Source organism: Archocentrus centrarchus, chromosome 13 (genome assembly GCF_007364275.1).
Source record: "Archocentrus centrarchus isolate MPI-CPG fArcCen1 chromosome 13, fArcCen1, whole genome shotgun sequence".
Taxonomy (NCBI): domain Eukaryota; kingdom Metazoa; phylum Chordata; class Actinopteri; order Cichliformes; family Cichlidae; genus Archocentrus; species Archocentrus centrarchus.
In genome coordinates this window covers 37,152,518-37,176,334 of record NC_044358.1, presented here as the reverse complement: position 1 = coordinate 37,176,334, position 23,817 = coordinate 37,152,518, and the positions used below count along the sequence as shown (strand labels likewise).

The window sequence follows — 23,817 nt, the reverse complement described above, 5'->3', positions numbered from 1 at the left end:
AAAGTGAGAATGCTTCAACATCGGATGGATTGAACGATTCTTCAACCCAAGTTTTCAATTCATCTTGTTTCAGTCTTATCACTGATGATGGCATGGTCGGGATTTTTGATATGGCTCATCACTGACAACATTTTAAAAACTTGTCTGACTTTAAATCCCGAAGTCAAAATACATGAAGTGAAGATGCTCTTTCTGCATTTGCCTCATTCTACCTGAGCATGATGCGCAGGAACTCCTGTCCCTCAGCGTCTTCGTGTTTCAGAGACATGATGAGGTTGCCTATGCTGCTGCCGGTGCAATAGTAGTTCATGTGCTCCTGGGGGTATGGATGTACAAAAGGAGGTGCGAGAGAGAGAGAGATGATTTTATGTCAGAGAACAACAGACTTGCACAAACCTTAATGCACACACACTAACCTTGCCCAGGAAGTGTTTGCGGTAGGCACGGGCTGTGCTGTTACACTCCAAGCGGTAGTTATGCCCCCCACCGGGACTCATGCCCTCTCCTGCATCATCCTCCTCACAGAAACTAGACTCTGAGGAAGACGGGGTTCCTGCTGGTGCCTCTACATCCTCAATCCAATAACCCCCGAACTGGGGCAGGATTACCTGGGGGTATGGGCCACCCTTCTCCAGGACCTTACATGTAAAAGTTGGAGAAGGATTACAAGAAGTAGAAAAAAAGGCTAAAAATGAATCAACTAAAAATGTGGGAACCTTTCATGTTTGGTCAAAGGTTGTAAATATTTGTTTTTTGTATTTTGTTGTATTTTTATGTATTTTGTTAGTGAAAAATGACTCACATCTTCTATCCGTGGGTAGGGTATATAGTCATCCTGTAAAAAAAGAGGACAGACACACAAACGACACCATCAATAAGACTTTTAACTTGTGTGAACTTCACTGACTTTTGCAACGGTGATAAAGATCCAAGCACATCCACAAACACGGGCACGAAAGGGTAATGCAGCTTATGATGCTGAATAAACTGTGGGGCGATGATGCAACATGAAATGCAAAGTCATCAGCAAACATCAGTGAGGGAGTGTGTTTGATTCAGTAGCCCCTGAGGTTTTAGAGCTGTTGTGTGCCTTTGGCAGTCTGCTAGCCCAGCTCCAGTATGACCTCTAAATACTGCTGAGGCCTGTCTGCGCTGTTGGTGGCGCAGGGTTACGGGCAGCCAGTCATTTATATTCTGTGGCAGCAGGAGCCAGCATACTGGCAGGCCAAAGAGGATCAATTGACAGCTGGAATTCATTCAACTTATAATCAATCTGATCAGAGGGCTATTGACTTTGCACTTTGAAAGCCCTGAGAAAAGTCTGAAAAATGTTCACAGGGGTGTTCAGAATCCCTCCACTGCGAGGAGGACGACCACAGAGCAAAGCTGGAGGCATGATGAAGCGCAACATGCAGAGAAACGGAGACACACACTAATGAGACCCACAGAGAAGATATCAACAAGTGTGTATCGAGTCACACCTTCCATTTTTTAGTCTCTTCAGCTTTAGGGACCTTATTAATGTCCGATCGCAGCATGAGAGTGGAAAAGCACAAGGGTCAAAAAAAAAAAAAAGCAAGTTCAGTTTTATTCGTGCAATGTTCAAAAAAAGGTGCAGAAACATTTTTGTTTTCAGACTTCACTGTCTCATCTGTTGACAGATGAAAACAGAGTGAGTCATACATGCTAATACACTCTCCTGCAAACACACACACACACACACACACACACACACACACACACACACACACACACACACACACACACACACACACACAGGTAATGCAGTCACTTAGTCATCCTTCCTCTGACTCCAGCTTCCACACACTAAGTGTTCCTTTCTTCAGTTGTTATTATCGTTTCATGGAACACAGCAACACAGAGATGCAGGCCCAAAGCCTTCTTTGAGTCTGCAGCACGGTGCAAATATGAAAAGCCAATCTAGTAGACACAGTAAATTGGCCAATTATGATACAGGCCTAGTGGAACAGCTCATCTACATGACTGAGAATAAGAGTGAGGAAATAAATGCATGCGCGGAGATTCACAGTTCTCAGTATACACACCGCCACCATCACTTATAGTGCCACCAATCACACCAAGAATCAGACTGAATTCATTTGAAGAGTACAAATATGACCCCAATACACACACAAGTGTTTGCACACACTTCTAAGTCTAGTCTGTAGTGATTTATGTCTGTCTGAGTGCATACTGATGGGGCAGCTGTTACAGTCACCGGGGAATCATTGTCAACAGCATGAGACTGATCAAAAAGAGTATTTAGAGGCTTCAGTTTTCAGTCACACAGAGGAAAACAACGACGAAGAGACGACAGAGGAAGAGGAAGCAGAGAGGGGTGAAAATGGGTGAAATTGGGAAAAGAAGAAGAAAGGAGGGAGTAGATCAGAGGTGGGGGATCAAAAAAGTGACCTTCATCATCACCACCCAGGAACACACTTTGAACACTGAGCCTCAAATGTTCAGAGCTCAAGCGAGAAGGTCGATGCAAGCTGAGTTTCAGCAAAGACCGATGAGCCGCACAGTTTCACTCTGTGTATGTGTGTGTGTGTGTGTGTGTGAGAGAGAAACTCTTTGATCATCCTCTAGTCACACTTTCCAAACAACTCCAGTTATGTCCTCAATCAGGCTGTCCTTTTCCCTCACTCTGACTTACCATCTCACACCTCGTCTCCTCTTAGCTATTGCTATTATTACAAGAATACAGTATACTTACAAAAGTATTCGCTCGTCTGCCTTCACACACATATAAACTTGAGTGACATCTCATTCTTAATCCACAGGGTGTAGAGGCTAGTTAAGTTCTTCCACACCAAACTGTGCCCCCAGTGCACAAAGCAAAGTCCATAAAGACATGGACTTTGCTTTGTGCACTGATGCACAGTCATGTTGGAACAGGAAGGAGACATCCCCAAACTGTTCCCACAAAGTTGGGAGCATGAAATTGTCCAAAATGTCTTGATATGCTGAAGCATTAAGAGCTCTTCTAACTGGAACTAAGGGGCTGAGCCCAATTCCTGAAAAACACCCCCCCACCATAATCCCCCTCCCCCAGAAAGTTGGGGAGTTGCTGTCGTTTCCAATCGATTCCACTTTGTCATAATACCACAACCAGCTCATTGTGGAATATTTAGTAGTGAGGAAATTTCATGACTGGACTTGTTGCACAGGTAGCATCCTATCACAGTACCACGCTGGAATTCACTGAGCTCCTGAGAGCGACCCATTCTTTCACAGATGTTTGCAGCAGCAGTCTGCATGCCTACTGTAGGTGCTTGGTTTATACACCTGTGGCCATGGAAGTGATTGGAACACCTGAATTCAATGATTTGGATGGCTGAGTGAATACTTATGGCAATATAACGTAATTCACAGTCACAAGTGTTATTTTATATCATAGTGCCTTACTTTATATTTCTCTTACTGTAAAGAGACCACGTGCGGCTGCAACCTCTCAGTTTCCACTCAGTCTCAAATGGCAGTCTTTACTGAAGTAAATATTATAATCATACTTATACTGAATAATATTTTCAACAGTGGATTAATACACATGTTATACAGTGAATATTCTGATTGCAGTAATCAGACAAGGTTGTGTACATGAGACTAACCTAACATAAACTACAGAGACCAACATGTCAGTCAATGCTCATTTGTTTTTGAGCAATAGTGGAGCCCTACGGCTGAGGAACAACATATTTCAGGCTTTGGATGCACAGAATTGTTTGTTTTGCTCTATTCATAGGATGCGTCAACAATTATAGAAAATAAATAAATAAATCATCAGCAGTCTTAATCCGTGAAAAGAAATTAAGGTTTGAAATTAGAGGTTTTGTTGGAGGGAACTGGAAGTGCCTGGACTATTTCTATTTTCGGGGGTAGTGCTGCATTCACAGGTTGCTGCGTAAAACTAACTTTGAGTCTCTGGCAAGTTCACACCTCCTGGACTCTGAGCAAAGAAAGTCAAATTAGTTAAATGTAAAGGTCTTTCTATTCTTAACCTATTAACATTTCCACTGTCTCAACCTGGTGCTTTATTTTTATTTATTTAAACTGTTATTTAACCAGGCGAACAGATTAAGAACAAATTCTTATTTACAACTGTGGCCTGGCAAAAGGGGAAGCCTTTTGAAGGGAAAGGAATAAAAGAATTAAAAAAGACCACCTAATTCACATTTTGGACATTTAATCATAAACCTGCATAAGCAATGACCTCTGTCTGGATCTTCCTTTGGTCATGCGCTCCTTTTTGTATTTTTTTTTTTTTCTTTTTCATTTCTTCACCCACCCCCTCCCCCCAGCCCCCCAATCTGTTCTCAGACAACTCCAAGCCTGTGCCCTTAGGGGCCTGTGGAGGGCACAAAGTGGTCGCACACAGAGAGAGAGAGACAGACTTTGTTCAGAACAAGAATAAAATCAATGTATTCCACACGGAGAAGGAGAAAATAGTCATGCCAGTCCAGATCTCTGTGTGGATGTTCTCCTCTGCCCCCTGCATGCCTATTATCCAAGACACACAGTGAACCCACTGTGCTGACTTTCAGTGATTAAATTCATCAGTGCCTGCACCATTCAAATATACATTAAAGCTGATTTTGATCACAGAGACAAAGAGGATAGCCACATCTCTCAGTGTGTTTTGTCTTCTCCTATAAATGTCATGTGGGATAAGGAGCCCCTTATAGCACAAATGTGCTATTATGGTTCAACAGTGCTAGCTGAAGATAGGGGGAAAGAAAAGAGGAAACAGGGATAGTGAAATAAGGAAATGCTAGAAGGACAGCAGTGGAGAAAGAAACGGCATTCAGAGGAATGAAAATATTTTCATACCTGCATCTTTTCCAGCATATCGAAGAACTCTGCAGACTGGAACAGAGACAGAAATAGATTACAAAGCATCTAAAACAAGTTGAAACAGAGCTAAACTCTGACTGTCAGAGCACCAGAATCTACTGACACCATTTACTCAACATGGCCCTTTGGCTGGCTTCTATTTAGACCGTATAGAAGTGTTTTGACACTCAATACTAAAATTAAATGTCTGCATTTAAAGCCCTTACACTGATAACATTTGTCCTGACAGCAGCAGATTGGGCCGCTCCCTCCCCTCCACGGAATAAACTCTGCTGTGTCACAGAGGGCAGGGTCAGCCTCTCACACCCACGTGCACACGCACTGATAAGAAACCACTTCCTGAAAAAAGCATCATGCAGATGCAGGCTCATACACAAACCCGCTTCCTTAAGTGCATTCACACGCCCTGGTCCCACGGGGTCTCCGCCTTGCCACAGTAACAAGCTGTGAAGGTGATAATGGGCCACACGGCCTTTGTGCTCAGATTTTGGCACACGGATCATGTGTAAAAGCAATGTGTGGTGGGTTTAGGCCACAAGTGTGTGTGTGGTAACAAGCACATCTTGACTCACATGCTGGGAATATTGATCTCTGGCTCCAAATTAGACTCGACATTAATAAAAGCTGGTTGAAAGAAGGAAATTAAGCAAAGCGTTGCTCACCATCTATTCAACAACAGCAGTGTTACGCTTCCTCTGCAAACTGCATCTGCTAATACCTACTTTAATTATCTTTGACAACTAGTGTCATACACTAACATGCAGGCACATGGAAAGTAGCTTTTCCATTCTCAGGTTTTCTTTTTTTCTTAATTGACTGCTACATAGACCGGTGCCCCCGGCAGATAAAAAGACATGCTGAAGCAGTTCATCAGTGTCTGAGTGGGATCTTGGTGTGCCGACAGCATGTTCGCCCTCCTATATTGTCCAGACAAGAGCAAACACAATCAAGCTTTATCTGCCTTCCTGTTCCACCGTCAATCTAAAACAGGACCTGAAGATCTTCTCATGCCTCTTTCCCTTTTTTCGTGCCCTCGCTCTCTAATCTCAGTGTGTCATTATGCTAATCTGTCCCCTATTCTCTCTTTAACCAGTCATTTCCCCTTTTCTGTCATTTGTCTTTTTTGTCTTAGTGTTTTCTTGCTTTTTCTCCTTCTCACACGCTTTCCCTCTTTCTGTGCATTCTCTCTCTCTCTCTCTCTCTCTCTCTCTCTGGCTCATCAACATCTGGATATCTTATTTCCCATGGTAACCTGTGGAGGCTGCCCATGATCAGCCTGCATGCCTGACTGAATGACTGACAGATTCATTGGCAGCTAGAATTCACACATACACATAATATAATCATCCAGACACTCACAGAAATGACGACAAAGCACAAAAAAAAGGTTAAATGGGAACTGATCTAGCAGGATATTACTGCCTTGCTTATATTTTTGTTCTGCTTTCTTTGCTCTTTCATTTACTGTGAGCATAGCTCTCCAGTTATATCTACAGCATTTAGCATGGCTTTTTTTTTTTTTTTTGGGCTGAGCAGTCTTTTCTTAGGTTTTCAAAGTGAAACTGCCCTGTTGGATGAAAGGATGGACCGAAACTGGAAGCCCTCACCTCTTGGCCATCAGATGTCCAACTGGTAGAGAGTGAGCACGTGTTGCTAAAACCCCCTAAAATCCTCACACCACAGCTCAGCTTTGTGACACAGTGACTCGCAGCTGAACTGACACACATCTGTAAATGTGATGGTTTAGTTCATACTGTTCTCTGAAGCACGGTTGCAAAAAGTGAAGTTTGCACACTCGTGTCTGAGAGCTTTTTCACACCACACGCGAAGCTCAGTTGCCTTGATGTTGCATTTACACAGAAACAATCACACCTCTGAGCAGCACAATGAAAAACAAAGTTAAGTTATAAATAAGTTGATATCTAATGTACATTCACAGCAGATGTACAAATTGCAAGTAAAACTACACACCAAGCTGATGTCAAACTACTGTTATTTACACACTATTTGGTAATCAGTGTAGACTTACCTTAATGGGAGCAGCTAAAGCATCTGAGCCTTTTAGTGTCCCTGTCTTCCTCTTATTCACACCCTTCCTTCTACATTTTAGAAGAGTACTTCCCTCTCCCTCACAGTAAAAGTGAGGGAGAGGGAACTTTTAATTTGCCTTTAAACACAGAAACTAAAGCTTGAACAGGAAATTCAAGTCAGGCAGCTAAACTGAATTGTCAAAGCAAAACAGGTCATGTCATTGTTTGTGTGTCTAACACACACACACACACACACACACACACACACACACACACACACACACACACACACACACACACACACACACACACACACACACACACACACACACACACGTGTAGGTGAGCCAAGTTGGGCGTTACTCTCTTTGAAGTTTGTTGACTGTGAGCAGCACCCATATAGATTATTAACAAGGCAGAAGGAAGTGCCTGACCGATGAAAGATTTGTACAAATACACACATTAGATCATCTGTAAGGATGTAATTCCAGACAACTCTAAAGATTTTGATTTAACATACACTCCTTAACCCAGACTACTACTGTACAATGGTGTGGGTATTCAAAACCCTTACAGTTAGAGTCAAGTAGATTAAGGGCATCAAAAATCTACTTAAACCAGCAAATGCTGAAGTACTCATATGCAAATTTCTACACCCACTAATGGGCCACTTTGTTAGGTACACCTGTTCAACTGCTTGTTATCTGCAAATATCTCATCAGCCAATCACATGGGAGCAACTCGATGCATTTAGGCTTGTAGATATGGTCAAAATGACCTGATTAAGTTCAAACTGAGCATCAGAATGAGGAAGAAAGGTGATTTTGACTGTGGTGTGGTTGTTGGTGCCAGAAAGGCTGGCCTGAGTACTTCAGAAACTTACGATCTACTGCTATTTTCCCCACACAACCATATCTAGGGTTTACAGAGGATGGTCCAAAAAGGAGAAAATATCCAGCGAGCGGCAGTACTCTGGGTGGAAATGGCTTGTTGATGTCTGAGGTCAGAGGAGAATGGTTCAGACTGCTTTCAGCTGATTGGAAAAGCACTTTGGCCCCTTTAGCACCATCTGAGCATTGTTTAAACTCCACAGCCTGCCTGAGTATTGCTGCTGACCAAGTCCATCTCTTTATGGCCACATGGTACTCAACTAGCTGCTTCCAGCAGGATAACACACCATATCACAAAGCTCAAACCATCTCAAACTGGTTCCTTGAACATGACCGTGAGTTCACTGGACTCAAACGGCCTCCACAGTCACCAGATCTCAATCCGTTAGAGCACCTTTGGGATGTGCAGCACCTTCCTGAATTTGTGCCACCAAGGTTTAAAGCAATTCAGGAGGCAAATGCTAAGGCAATCAGGTAATAGCAAGGTGTACCTAATGAAGTGTCTGAGGAGCGTGATGTTATATTATAGGGATAATAATTTTTTTTATGCATTTATGTATATATGACATGCTGCAGGTGATCAAGAAGGTGTTAATTTGATTTCATTTATAATGCTGGGGAACCAGAGAATATCCCTCATTTCATGTATCAACTAATCTGTATCGTAACCTTTCATCATGCATCATCTATTATTTGTTTCTAACATTTAGCATTTTTTTTTTATCAGAATTTAAAAATACATATGTCCCATAGATGCAGTGTTATATAAACCTCTGAGTGGCTTTTGACTGTAAAGCAGCAGAAATGGAAATACTCAAACCAGAAGTACCTCCAAATTGTACTTAAACACAGCACTTGAGCAAACATAGTTTTCCCATTGGTGCTGAATATGTTTGCTCAGCACCTGTTCTCTAACCTTAAATACTTTTCCTAACCATGTAAAGACCTTAATGAGGAGTGAGTGCACCATCCAGCAATTAAAAACAAAAAGGATAAAACTGAGATTAGCGTCACCACAATGCTACCAAAACAGATTTTATCCACATGTGCGTCGCAATCTGAGAGAGGAGACAAATGTTTCTACACAAAAGCCGTGGATTTGCTGTAAACTGCAATTATAAGAAATTATATGTTTCATAAGTTCTCTATCAGTGTGACATTGATGATGACTATCTCGCCATTAGACCACTCTAGCTCACAGCAAAATTGGAGGTTGCCGTCTGATAATTACAAGAAATCAGCCACACATCAAGAAGGTAATTGGTGTCTTCTGTCTTGAGTTATATTTCTTCCACAATTTCCCTCATATATGTTTCCTGTCTGAGCATATTTTCAGTCAGTCATCCATTTCTCCCATTCTTCTCCGGCTTGCTTCAAGGTCACTATCCTGAACAGGAGCCATCATCTACTTCCTTTATATCACCTTGCTCTATACATTCTTTTATCATGCTGGAGGAAAATGTTAGAAATCTTCAGCTTTAGTACAAGAGACATACAGAGAGAGTGCTGAAAGTCTGACAGCATTGCACCTAACAGCACATGAGTCAGTGTGACAGCACCTGAGGAGGATTATCATCTTCAGTCAGATGGATTTTATTTGGTGTCCAGATATTTAGTTTAGCTATGCTCTGATATTTAGTTTTTCTCTTTTGTCAACGCAGTTTGACTGAAATACAATTAGTCTGAGACTGGTTTAAATGGCAGTTTACACCACAATTCCATGTTTAAAGACACAACTTTCTACTGTATTTGCAAACGGACGGCCACCCAAATGAGTCCACACGGAGCTGAAATTCAAAGCAGTCGACGAAAAGAAACAAGAGAAAGTGAGATTAAGTCCTTGAAAACCACCTCATGGCACTTTATACGGATATTTCTGAGTGACAGTGAAGGTAACAGGAGCCAAGGTGAGGTGTGCACTCAAACGAATAAACATTTCCTTTTATCCTTCCTGATGTCTTGTAGAACTCATCCCTCACTTTCTTGTGAAATTTCCAGACGAAATATAAAGCAAAGATTTAAAGTGCGGCAGCGGCACAGACTGCAGTTCAGCTCCAGTGTGAGCATTCGTTGTATCTCGGGCTCTTATTCCGCCTGCCTCCTGAGGTAATCTCTTTTTTTTAATGGCAAGCAGACACTGGAAAAAGAAGGATTATAGTACTCCACGCCTGGAGGAGCAGTCACAGCAAAACAGGCAAAAGTGGGATTCAGTTTACACAATGACTTCAGCGTGTTTACTTTCTAATAACAAATATAAATATAAATCATGGAGAATATGACTTGAATCTTTCATCCATCATATCCATTCCATCCATCCTGCTCATCCGCTATATTTTTGGTGAGTTTTAATTTGAGCCATGGATTATTAATGTTGTGAAAAGAATAAAAGCCTTTCTGTGTTTGGAGTTCAGCCAGGACAATGAAAGGAACACTGCTGTTTCCATTTGCAATAATTTGTAAGTGATAGCCAGTTAAATATGGAGAAGGATATCAGCTGAGCCATGAGCTGAAGGGGACTGGTACTGAGATCAGCTGATCTGCCGGGCTTGTAGCTGAGCTTTAGCCTGCCTGAACTAACGCTATGCTTTATTTATGAGCACAAATATGTGTCCTTTAACGTTTGTGATGGTGGTGTTTGCTACTGGCTCTGAATTTCTTGCTTGTTAAAGAGATTTCTCACTGAGAACAATCACAATCGACTGATTTAACACGTGTGTGTCTGTCATACCTTCATGCTGGGCGGTGCAGTGCGGGGTGGTGACGGGGGACATTCTCCCAAAGGGACGTTGGAGATGTTCAGCAGCTCCTGTTTCCTGGAGGGAAGATGACAAAACGAAAAATATGTTAATTTTTTTTTTTTGTGGAATACATTTAAATGGGCTTCTGCTGATATAATAATAATCTTAAAGCGAGACAACATTAAAAATATGCAGTCAATTCTGGTAATTTTTCGCTCTTTGGATTCTCGAGGTCTGTCATTGAGAACTTAAAAAAAAGAAGACTCTTGATCTTTTCATGTCTGTGTATCATACTTAAAAGCATGAGCATACATTAATGATCCCAGATGTTCGAGACTGAGCTGTCACTGAGGGACAGCAGGGGGATTAGTAACAGCTTCAGTTGTGATGTTCTGAGATCAACATCTCTCATGCTCAATTTGAGATCAAAATCATGAAGATTTAAGAAAAGGACTATTATTCCCGCCCTGCTTTGAGGCTGCAGAGTGCACATACCAAGTCATATATTTTTTTCCTCCCTCTGCTTCCACCAAGCTAGTCCAATATGGTCCACTAAATACAACATTAGTCTATACCTCACAACATAAACACTCCATGTGAAAGTCTTGTTGTTGTTCTGTCGTTATAAATAATGTGGAACTTTTGAGTGAAGGCTATTTAATTGAGTTACCACACACACACACACACACACACACACACACACACACACACACACACACACACACACACACACACACACACACACACACAAAGATTCGGTTCTAAGTACAAAGACAGCAGAACACATTAAATGCACATTTCTAGTTTTTTTAATGTGCCCCCTCTCTTTGTTCATTAGATGGAGGCATAATAGCTCCTCCATCCTTTCATGCGGCTGTGTCAAGTGGTTGTGAGCAGCAAAGACGTTCAACTGAAAACAGCCGAAAATTGTGAACTTGTGAACGTGAGGCAGCAACAGCTCGCCAAGGAGTAACGAAAAAAACAGTCCTACTCCTTTCTTTTCTTTAGTTTAATCAACAGCGCTCTTTGTAGTTGACAGATGTCTCCCATAAAAGGCTCGTGTTAAAAAAAATCTAAAAAAATAAATAAATGAAAAAGATGGAAAATCACAGCGGCAGCTCCATTAGTCATTTCGGGGCACACCCAAAGACAGCCCCACTTGTTTCTCGGTACAGATGAAAAGCCCAATTCTTTCCACAGGCTCAGTGATCACACAGTGCACCGCTGTGTTCCCCTGCATATGCAGTATGTTAGTTCACAGTCAGTGCATGATGTCTGAATGACAATCATAAGGAAATGCAGACTGGCAGAGTTTTTAAGACTGAAGAAAAAAAAAACAGATTTTTTTCTTGGACATCGTTCATTGTTCTTTCTCTTTGTTCTCTTTAACCTACAGACAGGACGGACACCGTTGCCTTTTTCTTGCCACTGATCTGTGAAAAGGAAAAACTTGTCCAGACCAAAGTCTCTGTGCGAATCCCTGCTGTGTGTCTCTGCAGCACAACAACGACACCTATTTCTCTGTCCTATACACTCACACCTGTGCACAGGGAGGGAGGGAAATCGTGTCTGTGCGAAAAGAAGGGAAAAGCTGTGGAGCCGCTGTCCTTGCAGCCTGGACTGTGTCTCTGAGGCAATAAAACTACAATTACATCACCTCAAATAGCTACCGCCCAGGAAGGGAGAGCACGCATGGGGACAGCAAAAAGGAGGAAACAAAGAAACAAACTAGGAAGGTCACAGAGAATATCAGTGAGTGGGAAGGAGTGTGAATAGGAGGTTGGATGAAAATGTGCAGTGTCATACTCTAGGAAGATGCTATTAAAATCACCCACTATTAAAATGGAATAATGTGCAACATTACAACTCAGAATCCTTAGAAGGGATCTCCACACCCCATAAGTCAGACCTAATACCGGCAGTAAGGATGTGAAGGTCAGATTTTGTGATTGGAAGTCTGCATAATATATCAGAAATTGCATCTCTTTGCATAATAGCTTGCCTCTTTTATTTAGGAGCATTGTTTTCCCAAGAAATCATAAAGGTGAGGGTCAGACTGCGACCACAAAGTGCTATCAAGGAGGTATCGTGCCATTTCCTACACTGGTGTAGATATGCATCATGTTGTTATGACAATATCTGCTATTTGCACTCAGTGAGGACGGATGAACCTCATCTTTGATCTCCCTTTTTGTTTATGTTCATTAGAGCCAATTAAAGTTAATTCAATTAAGGCAGATTATGTATTTTAACACTGCTGGCTCAGAGACGGCCACAGACGGAAATATGAGAAGGAATCGTGCAGGTGTGGATGTAGGGGAGATGAGCTGGCATGGGATGAGTCAGTGATGGGAAAAATGTGTTATCTTTTTGCTGAATCTCCCACTGATCACACAATGCAACTTTTGGGACAACCTCAGGAAGGATGCTGAGTGTACACATCAAGTTTGGTGTCAAATGAAGAGCGATAAAGACTGGAAAAAAAATGGGTTAATCTTTCTGAAAATCCAATTAACAGTACACTTTGACATGTTCAACTTGCAACTTATGATTTGTTTGAACAAACACATCCAAAGATATTAGGTAAAATTCAATTTTTGTCAGTGCACTGCCCTCTAGTGGTTATTTTAGTGGCTCCTCTAAAGCATCCATCCATTTTCTTCCAGTTATCCTTTTCATGCTTGCGGAAGGGTGGGGGGTGGGGGGTGGGGGGAAGGGGCTGGAGCCCATCCCAGCTGTCACAGGTCAAGAGGCAGGGTACAGGGTAGTCTGATTTCTAACACAGAGACAGACTTACACTCACACCTACGGGCAATTTAGAATCACCAATTCACCTGACCACATGTCTTTGGACTGTGGGAGGAAGCTGGAGACACAGGGAGGACACGCAAACTCCACACAGAAATGTCCTGGCTAAGGGGGATTTGAACCCAGGACCTTCTTGCTGTGAGGCTGAGATGTTACAGTTTATGAATTCAAGATATAAGATCACTTCCTGCTTGAGAACTTCACCTGCTGCTTGGATTGGCTGGAAATTCTTTCAAAAAAGAATAAAAAACAAAACAAAACTGCAAAGCTTGGTCTGAAGGCTGTTTTCTTTTTTCTTTTTTTTCCAATATGCCAGGTGGTACAATTTGAAATTGACATTTGGATTCTTTGAACTTGGGCTGATTCAAGAAATATGAAAGGACATGTTCGACATATGGTACAAAGGCAGACATGAAGCTTGGTGAAAAGAATCATGGTGCTGTCCCCAGTCAGAGGAAGAAATCATAAGATGATAAAAACTGCACTACATAAGAAAATGAGACATTATGGGTGCCTTGGCACCAGTTATCAACTGTCAAATCTGCTCCCTAGCCTCTGACTTTGCCACGAGGAAGAGAGAGAAAGACAGAGCAGAGATGCAGCTTTTTAACTTGCAGAGACAGTAAACTTTTCTTTTTATCAAGCAGTGGATGTAAATCTGAAAGAAGAATCTTTGAGATTTCTGGTTATTTCTTTAAAAACAGGACATTTTTTTAAAGGATCTTCTGGGTTTTGGAAATATTGCTGGGTATTTAACTTTGTCACACTGATGCAAAGATAAAGATGAGAAGTAAATTCTGGGGATAGTCACATTTTTTCTTATTAACAAGAACTGTGCTCACAGAAACCTCTGGTACTGACAAGTAAAAGGTCAAAAAGACACAAAAAAGTAAAGAAAGGTAAAAATGCTGGACTTTTAACTACAGTATTATGTAAAAGTATTTGCCCTCTTCCTGATTTCTTTGTTTTTTACATCTCTGGCACACTTACACATTAGACAAAGATAACCTGAGTAAATACAGTATGCAGTCTTAAAATGATGATTTAATTTGTTAAAGCAAAAATGCCATTCAAACCAACATGGACCTGTTTGAAAAGGTAGCAAAAACTGCAATCAAGCGTTTATGATAACTGGCAATGAGTCTTTCACATCGCTGTGGAGGAATTTTGGCCCACTGCAGGGTTTTTGAGCATCGGCAGCCTGTTTAAGGTCATGCCAAAGCATGTGAACTGCACTGGTGTTTGTCGGATCATCGTCCTGCTGCGCAACCTGAGGGTGCTTGGATTTCAGGGCCCAAAGTGATGGCCGGACGTTCGCCTTCGGGATGTTCTGGTAGCAGAATTCATGGTTCAAATACGCCAAGTTGTTCCTGAAGCAGCAAAGCAGCCGCAGACCATCACACAACCACCACCATGTCTGACTGTTTTCTTTGAACAGGTTTATCAGTGGAGTGGAGTTTGCATATTCTCCCTTTGCCTGTGTGGATTTACTCCAGTCTAAAGATATACATGTTAGTGGTTCTAAATTGGCAGTAGGTGTGGGTCTGACAGTGTGTGGTTGTCTGTCTCTTTGTGTTAACTCTCTGAAGGACTGGTGACCTGTCTCGGCGTACCCCACCTTTCGCCCTATGCCAGCTAGGATAAGATATAGCCTATCACCTGGATAAATCTTTAAGGAAAGGGATGGAACGACATTAACAACAAGCACTCGGGCTGTTACGTGAGATCACAGGGCCAAATTGCATTCATTCCTCTGGCTCCAAGCTAGCACAGATACTGTGCAGTATACATTTCTGAGTGAGCAAATGGGCAGTGGCTGCCACACTGTTAGATTCTTTTAATACTGGTCAGGAGGAACACATGACAGCTGTGTAGGCCTGTGGCTCTCTCTCTGAGTGGGTGCTCTTCCAAGAACTGGGTAGTCACATCTGAAAAATCCATTCAACCAGCCACAACAATAAATATGGACTTTAATTTGCACAAAAAAAAAAAAAAAGGTCATTGTTGGATAAATTAGGTGCACTGTAACTTAACTTTTGCCTTTGTCACCTGGAGCTAAGATTAAGTGGTTGTAAACTTGCAGGGAAAAATAGGACAGATCGTGCTCCACATTTACATCAAAACTAGCACAAGCTGTACCTTTCTTGTACAGCAGTGCGTGTTTATAATCCTTCTTGCATTTGGCTGTTGCTAATTATGGTTAATTCAACAGTAATTACATCTACACAGTCATCATGTTTATCTAATGATGATGTTGGTTGTGTGTGTGTGTGTGTGTGTATCAGCGTGAGTTTGTGAGAGCGGCTGAATGAAAGGCACATTAAAGCAAAGGGCTTTAATACATCTCCGTTATTGATTAAACCCTTGAGATAAGATTTGGAAAGCGGGACAAAGGGGCGAAGCGGGACACAGGGAGGATAAGAGTGTGTTAGAAAGAGAGGGGAAAAAAGGGGAACAGCTCCTCCACACGTGTCCACATGATGGACTGATACTGGGAAGGAGATAAGGAGATGAAAAGAGGAAATCAGGATGATGGAGAGAGCAGAGATGATAAAAATAAAAGACAGCGGACAGAGACAGAGAAATCGGGAAGAGGGTGAAGTACGGGTCTCTGGTATGAAGCCTCTCCCAAAAGCTTATGAGTCAGTACTGTTTCCAGTTAGTCGTAATATTTGTTAGGAAACTTGATAAGGAGCCTGATCTTCATTCTGATTGGCCAATTACATGACTGATGGTTCCTCTAATGGGGTTAATACAACAGTAATTGGACACACACACACAAAAAAAGGAGAACGATGGCGAAGGATGGTGGGTGTAGGGGGCAGGGAACACAAGAGAGCATGCTGTGGAGGGTAGGACCATCAACCCTAATGTGTATTGCAGTAGTAAGTAATCATACCACACAGCAGAATCTACTGCAATGCCACATATTAGACCTGACAGTTACAGCCCTGATAAGTACTTATGTTGGCTGATGTTACAGGTGGCATGCAGTTTCATATAACCTGTAATTAAGTAAGGAAGTCATGCATCCTAAAGGAAGTATTTAATTGATAGACCCTAGAATTTAGATTAGCAAACACAGTAGCTAAGTACAGCCCCGGAAAGGTGCTTTCTGTTTTCTTTTCCTTCATCTAGTTCTCCATATTAGTTGTCTACTCCACATATAGATTTCAGAAATGGATGTATGAGTCAGTCAGCTGTCCACCATTAAGACTACAGGCATCCCAGATATGCACAGATACGTGAAGAGGTCAGGAGATAAGTAATTATGAGGCAACTGCAGCCCAAGTCACCGGCTGTTTCCTGCTTCGCCCTCTCTGTCTTACTGCGACATGAATAGACACAAATTTGGCAGCAGGCCGGAGATTAGACCGTCCAGCCAGACAACCTGAAACACTCTCATTATCAATAAGACTCAGAGACAGATAGCGAGGGGGTGATAAGAAGGAGGGGAGCAGCATGTCTTGTGGCAAGAAAAAAAAAAAAAAGAGAAATGTGGCTGCATTTCTAAATTACTAGATAAATTTGTACAAAAATAATGGCTCCTTCGTCTACAGAGTTGGCGCACGGGGAGGCGAGGAAGTAAATAACCTTTTCATTTAGCTGTTCTGCTCATAGAGTACAAGAAAGTAAATGGATTCGGTGTATGCGTGTGCCTGCATGTGTATGTGTGACACTCTTCAGACCCTATTTTAGCAGCAAACACACCTGAAGATGCACTCTGTCATTATCACCCTCACAACTTGTTTTTGTGACAGACTGAAACTCAGGCTGAGGGGCACTCAGGCATTCAAACACACGAGCTAAAAGCTCTCCGGGTCTGAAGAAAAGACAGTTTGCTGTAAAAGTAGAGTCAACTGGCTTTGCATTTTACAGACTAATCTATAGGTTCAGTTTTAATCTATCTGTCATAGCTTATATATATGAGTCACTTCATTAGGTAAACCTTGCTAGTACTGAGTTGGAACTAATTTGCCTTCAGAGCTGCCTTAACTTTTCATAGTATAGATTCAAAAAGGTGCTGGAAAGATTTCTCAGAGATTTTGGCCCAGTCTGGTGACCGTGGATGCCGTTTGGGTTCAGTGAACTCACCGTCACGTTCAAGAAACCAGTTTTGGGATGATCTTGAATTTTTTAACATGGTGCACTATACTGCTGCAATCAGCCATCAGAGGATGGGTACACTGCGCTTATAAAGAGATGGATTGATATGGTCAGAAACAATACTCAGGGAGGCTGTGGTGTTTAAACAATGCTTAGTTGCTACTAAAAGGCCTGAGTCTGCCAAGAAAACAAGCCCCGCACAATTGGATCCCCCACCAGCCTGAACCGGTGATACAAGGCAGGAAGGATGCATGCTTTCAAATTCTGACCGCATCATCTGAATGTCACAGCAGAAACTGAGATTCATCAGAGCAGCTGTAGCCTCAGCTTCCTGTTCTTAGGTGACAGGAATGGCACCCGCTGTGGTCTTCTGCTGCTAGCGCATCTGTTTCAAGGTTTGATATCGCTGTGCATTCAGAAACGTTCGTCTGCATACGTTGGCTGTCACGGTTATTTGACTGCTTAAAGCAGTCTAGCCATTCTCCTCTGACCTCTGTTACAGCCCTAGCAGGGCCTGCTGTTTTTTTTATTTTTTTATTACCCAATGGGTGTGGCTTGCTCTCCCACCTTAGGTGCCACACCTTTTGTACAGCTGACTCAACTCAGCAATTAAGCTGTTGTACATAAGGCAGGAGAGAGGAGAGCTTTGGGGTTAGAGAGTGCCAGAGAGAGCCTTTGTGATGCAGCTTGTGCGTGCTCTGTGTGTTGTGGCTGCTTATTCCTGCTCAGTGGACAGGAGGGTGTTTTAGCGACTGTTGTTTTGGGGACTAACTTCTGTGTTTTGTTTTGGGTTATAGGTGATAGCGGCCTGTCCGTCTCTTTTTGTTGAGCCATTAATAAAAATCTTTTACTTTAACAGTTTTGCCTCCATGTCTCCTTTTTGTCAACCTGGACACTTTTCATTACTTCCCCATACATCCATGTGACTCATGCATGGAGGTGTGACCCATGTGTCCACCTCGAGATGGTTATGTGGGAATATGCCAGTAGATCAGCAGTTTCTGATCAGAAGTTCAAACTGTTGCTCATATTGAACTTCAGCAGGTCCTCTTGACTATGTCTACATACCTAAACGCATTGAGTTGCTGCCATTTGATTGGCCGGTTCACGTCAATGTGCAGTTGAACAGGTTTATTTAAGAGTAAGTGTAACATATATCTTAGATATATTTTTCTTTTTACAGTATTTGCTACAAATATTTTTAAATAATTTGCACAATTAAAGACCACAGTATTCTGGAAGATCTAAAAAAATATCAACCTTGAAGAGAAATTAATCTGCAATAGCGCACAGCCCCGTTCCATTAACACCACTTATACAATCAAAGATACTCATTCAAAGCTTTCGGTCTTCATTGTTTAAGAATCTTCTTTATTTCTGGCTGTCTTTCTCATTTTGCTCGACTCTTTGGTTCTCTCCTCTGATTATTTCTGTATTTAATGCAAGCATTAGATTAAGGCAGACACCAGTGAAAGTCTTGCCCTCTTGAGAGCCACTGAATCTCACCCTGGGAAACTATGACATGTCAAGGAAACTGGAGTTTAATATGCTGCAGTAAGTTTGCTACCCTGCAAAAACTCTACTGACTTAGTGTAACCGTGCCATTTAAAATGCCTACCACACGCTGAAACCAGAGGTCATGACGTAAACACTGACTTCTAAGATGACAGACGTGCTATGAACCAGTGTGTCTGACACACAAGGACACTGTTGCTTGACACTGAATTAACCATCTTAACACCAAAGGAAAACACTACAAGCCAGTAAAAGGTTACATATTGTAGCTTTTGCCTCTGAAATGTCAGTGTTGTTCTCTGGCTCACTGCACCAGTGCTGCCGCGAGAGCTCCGGTGGACATTTATGTGTATTTACCTCCCAGCAGCAGAGTGACACTGATAAAGGCCACGGGCTGAATCATGTTTGTTTCTTTGTCTTCAGCCGTGCTTCATGCAGTTAATTACACTCAGTCTGGAAACCCCAGCAATGATGATAGTCAGTGGTCGGTGAGGCGAGGATGTATTTTGCAAATGCATTAACATGCAGCCATTCAATCCAGTAAACACATAAATATCAGCACAGTTTCAATAAGAAAGTGCAGTGCAAAGTCCTCACTGAATGAAATGTCATTTCATGTGGGTTCAGAAAGGGTGTCCTGTCAGTGCTCTTTTTAATTGCTTTCTGTTTTGTATTTTTTTTTACTTGCACATCCCCTGGTGTTATCTAATGATGTGTCCCGAGAAAGACACACCTCTCTCTCTCTTTAGTTCTTTTTTGTCATTTTCAAACACACTTTTGCAAACAGCATGTATCAGTGCCTTCATCTGAGGCACAGAAAGTGTATTAATGACACTGAAAATGCATTTTTTTCTCTTTTGTTTCGGCTGATCTGCATGAGCTTTGGTTTCAAAACTTGTGATTTAAGCAAACAGCTTTGTTTTGTTGTCTTGCACAGTACTGCATTGCAGTGAAAAACGCAGTTGCCTGCCATCACCGCTATCTCTGTCATATCAGTCGAAATGCCTTAAATCCTGCCTAATCCTATTCATTTTCTGGGGGCCCACTTCCTCTTTATCATTGCCCAATCGCACCCAGTGTCACTGACTTCAGTCAAAGAAAAAACAGAGTTAAGCATCTGCCAGATGACATTGAACACGTCTCTTCTCCGCTAGCTCTATCACATCAGACTCTTGATACCCACACCAGAGCAGAAAGGTCCTGGAGAAAAATGGACAGATACGAAGACAGAGAGGCAGAGACGCAGCATGAATGGACGCCAGACAGATCGCTGAAAGAGAGAAGGCCAAAGAGCGAGGTATGGAGAGTGAGAATAAATGAATCTGCAGACTATAAATAGCTCTCTCAATCCCCTGTGCAGAGCTGGGTAAATAGGGCTGTCTTGGGTGGGTCCCTGGGTACTTGTTAGAGACAATACCATCTCATCCATTACACTCTAAGACAAGGCTGTCTGTCATACACGCACAGTATTTGTTCACACAGTCAGCAGGTGTAATAGAAAACATATAGGTTTTTGCCAAGTGGTCCATGAAGCGTATTGTTTTTTCAGCTTCAGAAATATTTTTTATTTAAAAAAAAGGCTCAAATTATTGTATAATTACAGAAAGGTTTAGCTATACCTCCTCATAAAAAGACAGCTAAATGGCCTCTACTGTACTTTATGTCATGTCATTGAGTGAGTGCAACCCAACATGGTCCTTAACATAATTTTTAACAAGAAGCAGCTCGTTAAAGGCAACCCCTGCCAATAAAAAGGCACTCAGCTGGTATATTCACAAAAAGAGTGAAACACGGCTTAAAAAGGGGAATAATTGTGGGTAGAGAGGAAAAACAGGGCAAGAAGGACGGATGGAAACACGAGTGAGTCAGTGAATAAAAGTGGATGTGTTAAACAGCAGGAGGAGGAGAGTTTGACAGCGAGCAGAGGGAAGGAACTACAGCAGAAGGAAAAACGTTGTAAGGTTGTCAAGAAAAGCAGCATGAGAGACTGCACTTTTAAACAGTAACTGCAGTTAATCTGTCTAATGAGGATTTACTTCTGTTAGCGCAAATGTTTCAAGTCTGTCTGAAAGACATCGTTTGGGAGCACCTTCCAGGGGTTTCTGATTTTTTTCCCCCTGCATTCATAACCAGAAAAAAAAACACTTAGCTCGGAAAATAAGGTTTGTCATTTCTGCATGGGACCCTTATAAGAACAAAACTGAACATTTAAAGCCTCTGAAAGGTCATTTGTTTGAATTTGCCTTTCCGAAACCATAAAAGCAAAACTGCAAGGAATGAATGTAATGGTTATGTTTATCTCACTGGAAGCATTGGAAATGAATTGTCAGTGCTACCACATCTAGCTAAGCACCTGCTAACTTAACCTGTTACTTACAAAGCAAATTCATATTTAAAAAGCTAACCAAATTAGCAGAAGATACTTGTAAACTATGAAACATGAGTCTTGTGTGTACATCCACACAATCATATGGGGTTATATTAGGATGACACAGACAGGAAATGTAAGGTCAGACTGTTAGCACTAGCGTCTTTGCTCTCCAGTGTAAGAAATATTTTCATTGATTCTACAGGGCTTCGATTTTAGCTTCACTTTATTTTCACGTAACTATGAAGCCACCTGGTTTCTTCTGAGACTTTACAGAAAAAAAAAAGCCAGTTAGCATTTTCAGCAGAGGGTCAGCTTGACAAGTTAGCTAAGCTCAACAGATACTTTGTTAGATACATCTTGTTATTGCAGGGTTGGACCACTTTTGCCTTCAGAACTGCCTGATAAATATCCCATTCCACCACATCCCAAAGGTGCTCTTTTGGATTATGATCTGGTGACTGCGGAGGCCATTTGAGTACAGTATTCAAGAAGTGGCCCAAGTGGGCCAAGAAAATATCCCCCATACCATTACAACACCACAATCAGCGGCCTGAATATTGGTTGTGCCAGATTCTGACCCTACCATCTTAATCTTGCAGTATAAATTGAGATTCATCAGATCAGGTAATATTTTACCAATGAGTTCTTGTCCAACTTTGTTGAGCCCCTAACTGTATCCTCAGTTTCCTGTTCTTAGCTGACACGAGAGGCACCTGATGTGATCCACTGCTGCAGCCGGTCTGCTTCAAGGTTTGATGTGTTTTGAGTTCAGAGATGCTCTTCGGCAAACTTTGTTTGTAACGAGCAGTTGTTTGAGTTACTGTTGGTTTCCTATCAGGTCAAAGCAGTCTGGCCATTCTTCTCTGACCTCTGACATCAACAAGGCTTTTTGTTTGTTTGTTTTTTGATCATTCTCTGTAAACCTTAGAGATGGTTGTGTGGGAAAATCCCAGCAGATCAGTGGTTTCAGAAATACTCAGACCAGCCCTTCCCCATTCTGATACTCAGTTTGAACTTCAGCAGGTCATCTTGGCCATGTCTGCATGCCTAAATGCACTGAGCTGCTGCCTTGTGATTGGCTGAGTAGATATTTGTTTTAATGAGCAACTAAACAGGTGTACCTAGCAAAATGGCCAGTGAGTGTTACAGCTAATATCTGCCAGTTAGAGATTTCAGTGAGCAAAATTGGTGGCTGTCAAAATGGTCTACCTACTTAGTGTATCCTTCTCTGAAAAATAAAATGACAACAATGTTTTGTAAAGGAGGAATCTTCCCTTTATAAGAAGCTTGTCATGTGCAGCAACAGGAACTAAGAGAGCTTGGCGAACATTAAATTTGGCCTTTAGGCATAAAACATCCCTGTTTGCTTCATCTGGTTTTTGAGATGTCTTGTATTGTTGGTACAGCTGTAATTTTCTTCTTCTGGATGGCTGCCTTGTGAGCTGCAGAATCACTGGCTGACTCTGTGTGCTAAGGAAGTCAGGAAGGTTATTCCTGACGGTTTTAATCTGTTACAGGTTACAGTGTGATTTATTTTGTCAGTTGCTCTGTCCCAAGCACTTCAACCACCACATGACCTCTGCAGGACACAGCTACCTTGACTTGATGAAACAAAGCAGGAGGCTTGTTAAAAAGCAACACAACTATTTTAAAGTGCATCTTGCACTTTAAAAGGGAGACAAGCTCTTAAGTTAGTTTTTGCTGTCCACATCAAGTACCCTCAAACAGATGTATCGGGCCACTCAGCAGTGTTTGATGAGATTTTCTCTTAAGGGACATCAAGTGTTGAGATACTTCAAATCAAATTAAACCTTCTGGGTCCAAAGGGAAATACAAGGGTTTAATATAACAACACAAGTTAGACAACTGGGATAATCATAGAAAACTGCAAGACCATAGCAAATGATTAAAAACAGTAGAGATAAGAAATAACAGCATTCAAGCCATTTTAAAATGCTCGAGTGTACATGTGGAAGCTTCCTAGACATACAGGCCAGCTACTAATGTATATAAAAATGTTTTAAATGTCAATGCTCAACCATACAAGGACGGCATTCATTCAGACATTCACACCAATGCCTAAATGTAATGCATGTTTCTCCTGCTTAGTGCTCTCACCCTTAATAACAGTCTGTGCTGCAGCAAAAGACAACCAGGTGGAATCAATACTCGTGTCCTTACTTTTTTGTTACATCGGACAAAATGAAGAACTTGTTGCACCGTGACACAAAATCCTCCTCCACAGGTCGGCAATCTTATTCCACTCAGTCCTTGTAGGCTGACTAATAAGCGACTCATCAGCACATTTTGTTATGTGTCTGTTCTCATCATTCCTTTGACAGTTGTTCTTATAAATAATAAATGTGAGGTGAGAAAGACCTTGCGGGGATCTGGAAAGAGACTGGATTTTAAGGGAGACTGTTTACAGTCACTCTGATGTGCTGGCTGAATCAACAGTTTGAATCAGAAGGAACAGAATAATA

General features: G+C 41.8%; 1 protein-coding gene across 4 annotated transcripts in view; it reads right to left on the bottom strand.

Moving 5' to 3' along the window:
- The window catches only part of rap1gap2a (RAP1 GTPase activating protein 2a), a 92,182-nt gene that overhangs the window by 11,625 nt on the left and 56,740 nt on the right, over positions 1-23,817 (bottom strand). Inside the window, exons 3-8 of one of the 4 annotated variants that reach the window (XM_030744743.1) lie at positions 10,524-10,608; positions 4,852-4,887; positions 1,482-1,514; positions 803-835; positions 417-638; positions 213-316 (exon numbers count right to left, since the gene is read on the bottom strand). In XM_030744743.1, the coding sequence (XP_030600603.1) occupies positions 213-316; positions 417-638; positions 803-835; positions 1,482-1,514; positions 4,852-4,887; positions 10,524-10,608 (513 nt within the window). Of the gene's footprint in view, positions 1-212; positions 317-416; positions 639-802; positions 836-1,481; positions 1,515-4,851; positions 4,888-5,081; positions 5,125-6,904; positions 7,084-10,523; positions 10,609-23,817 lie in introns of those variants that run through there. The other 3 variants (XM_030744739.1, XM_030744740.1, XM_030744742.1) reach the window with 3 other exon arrangements.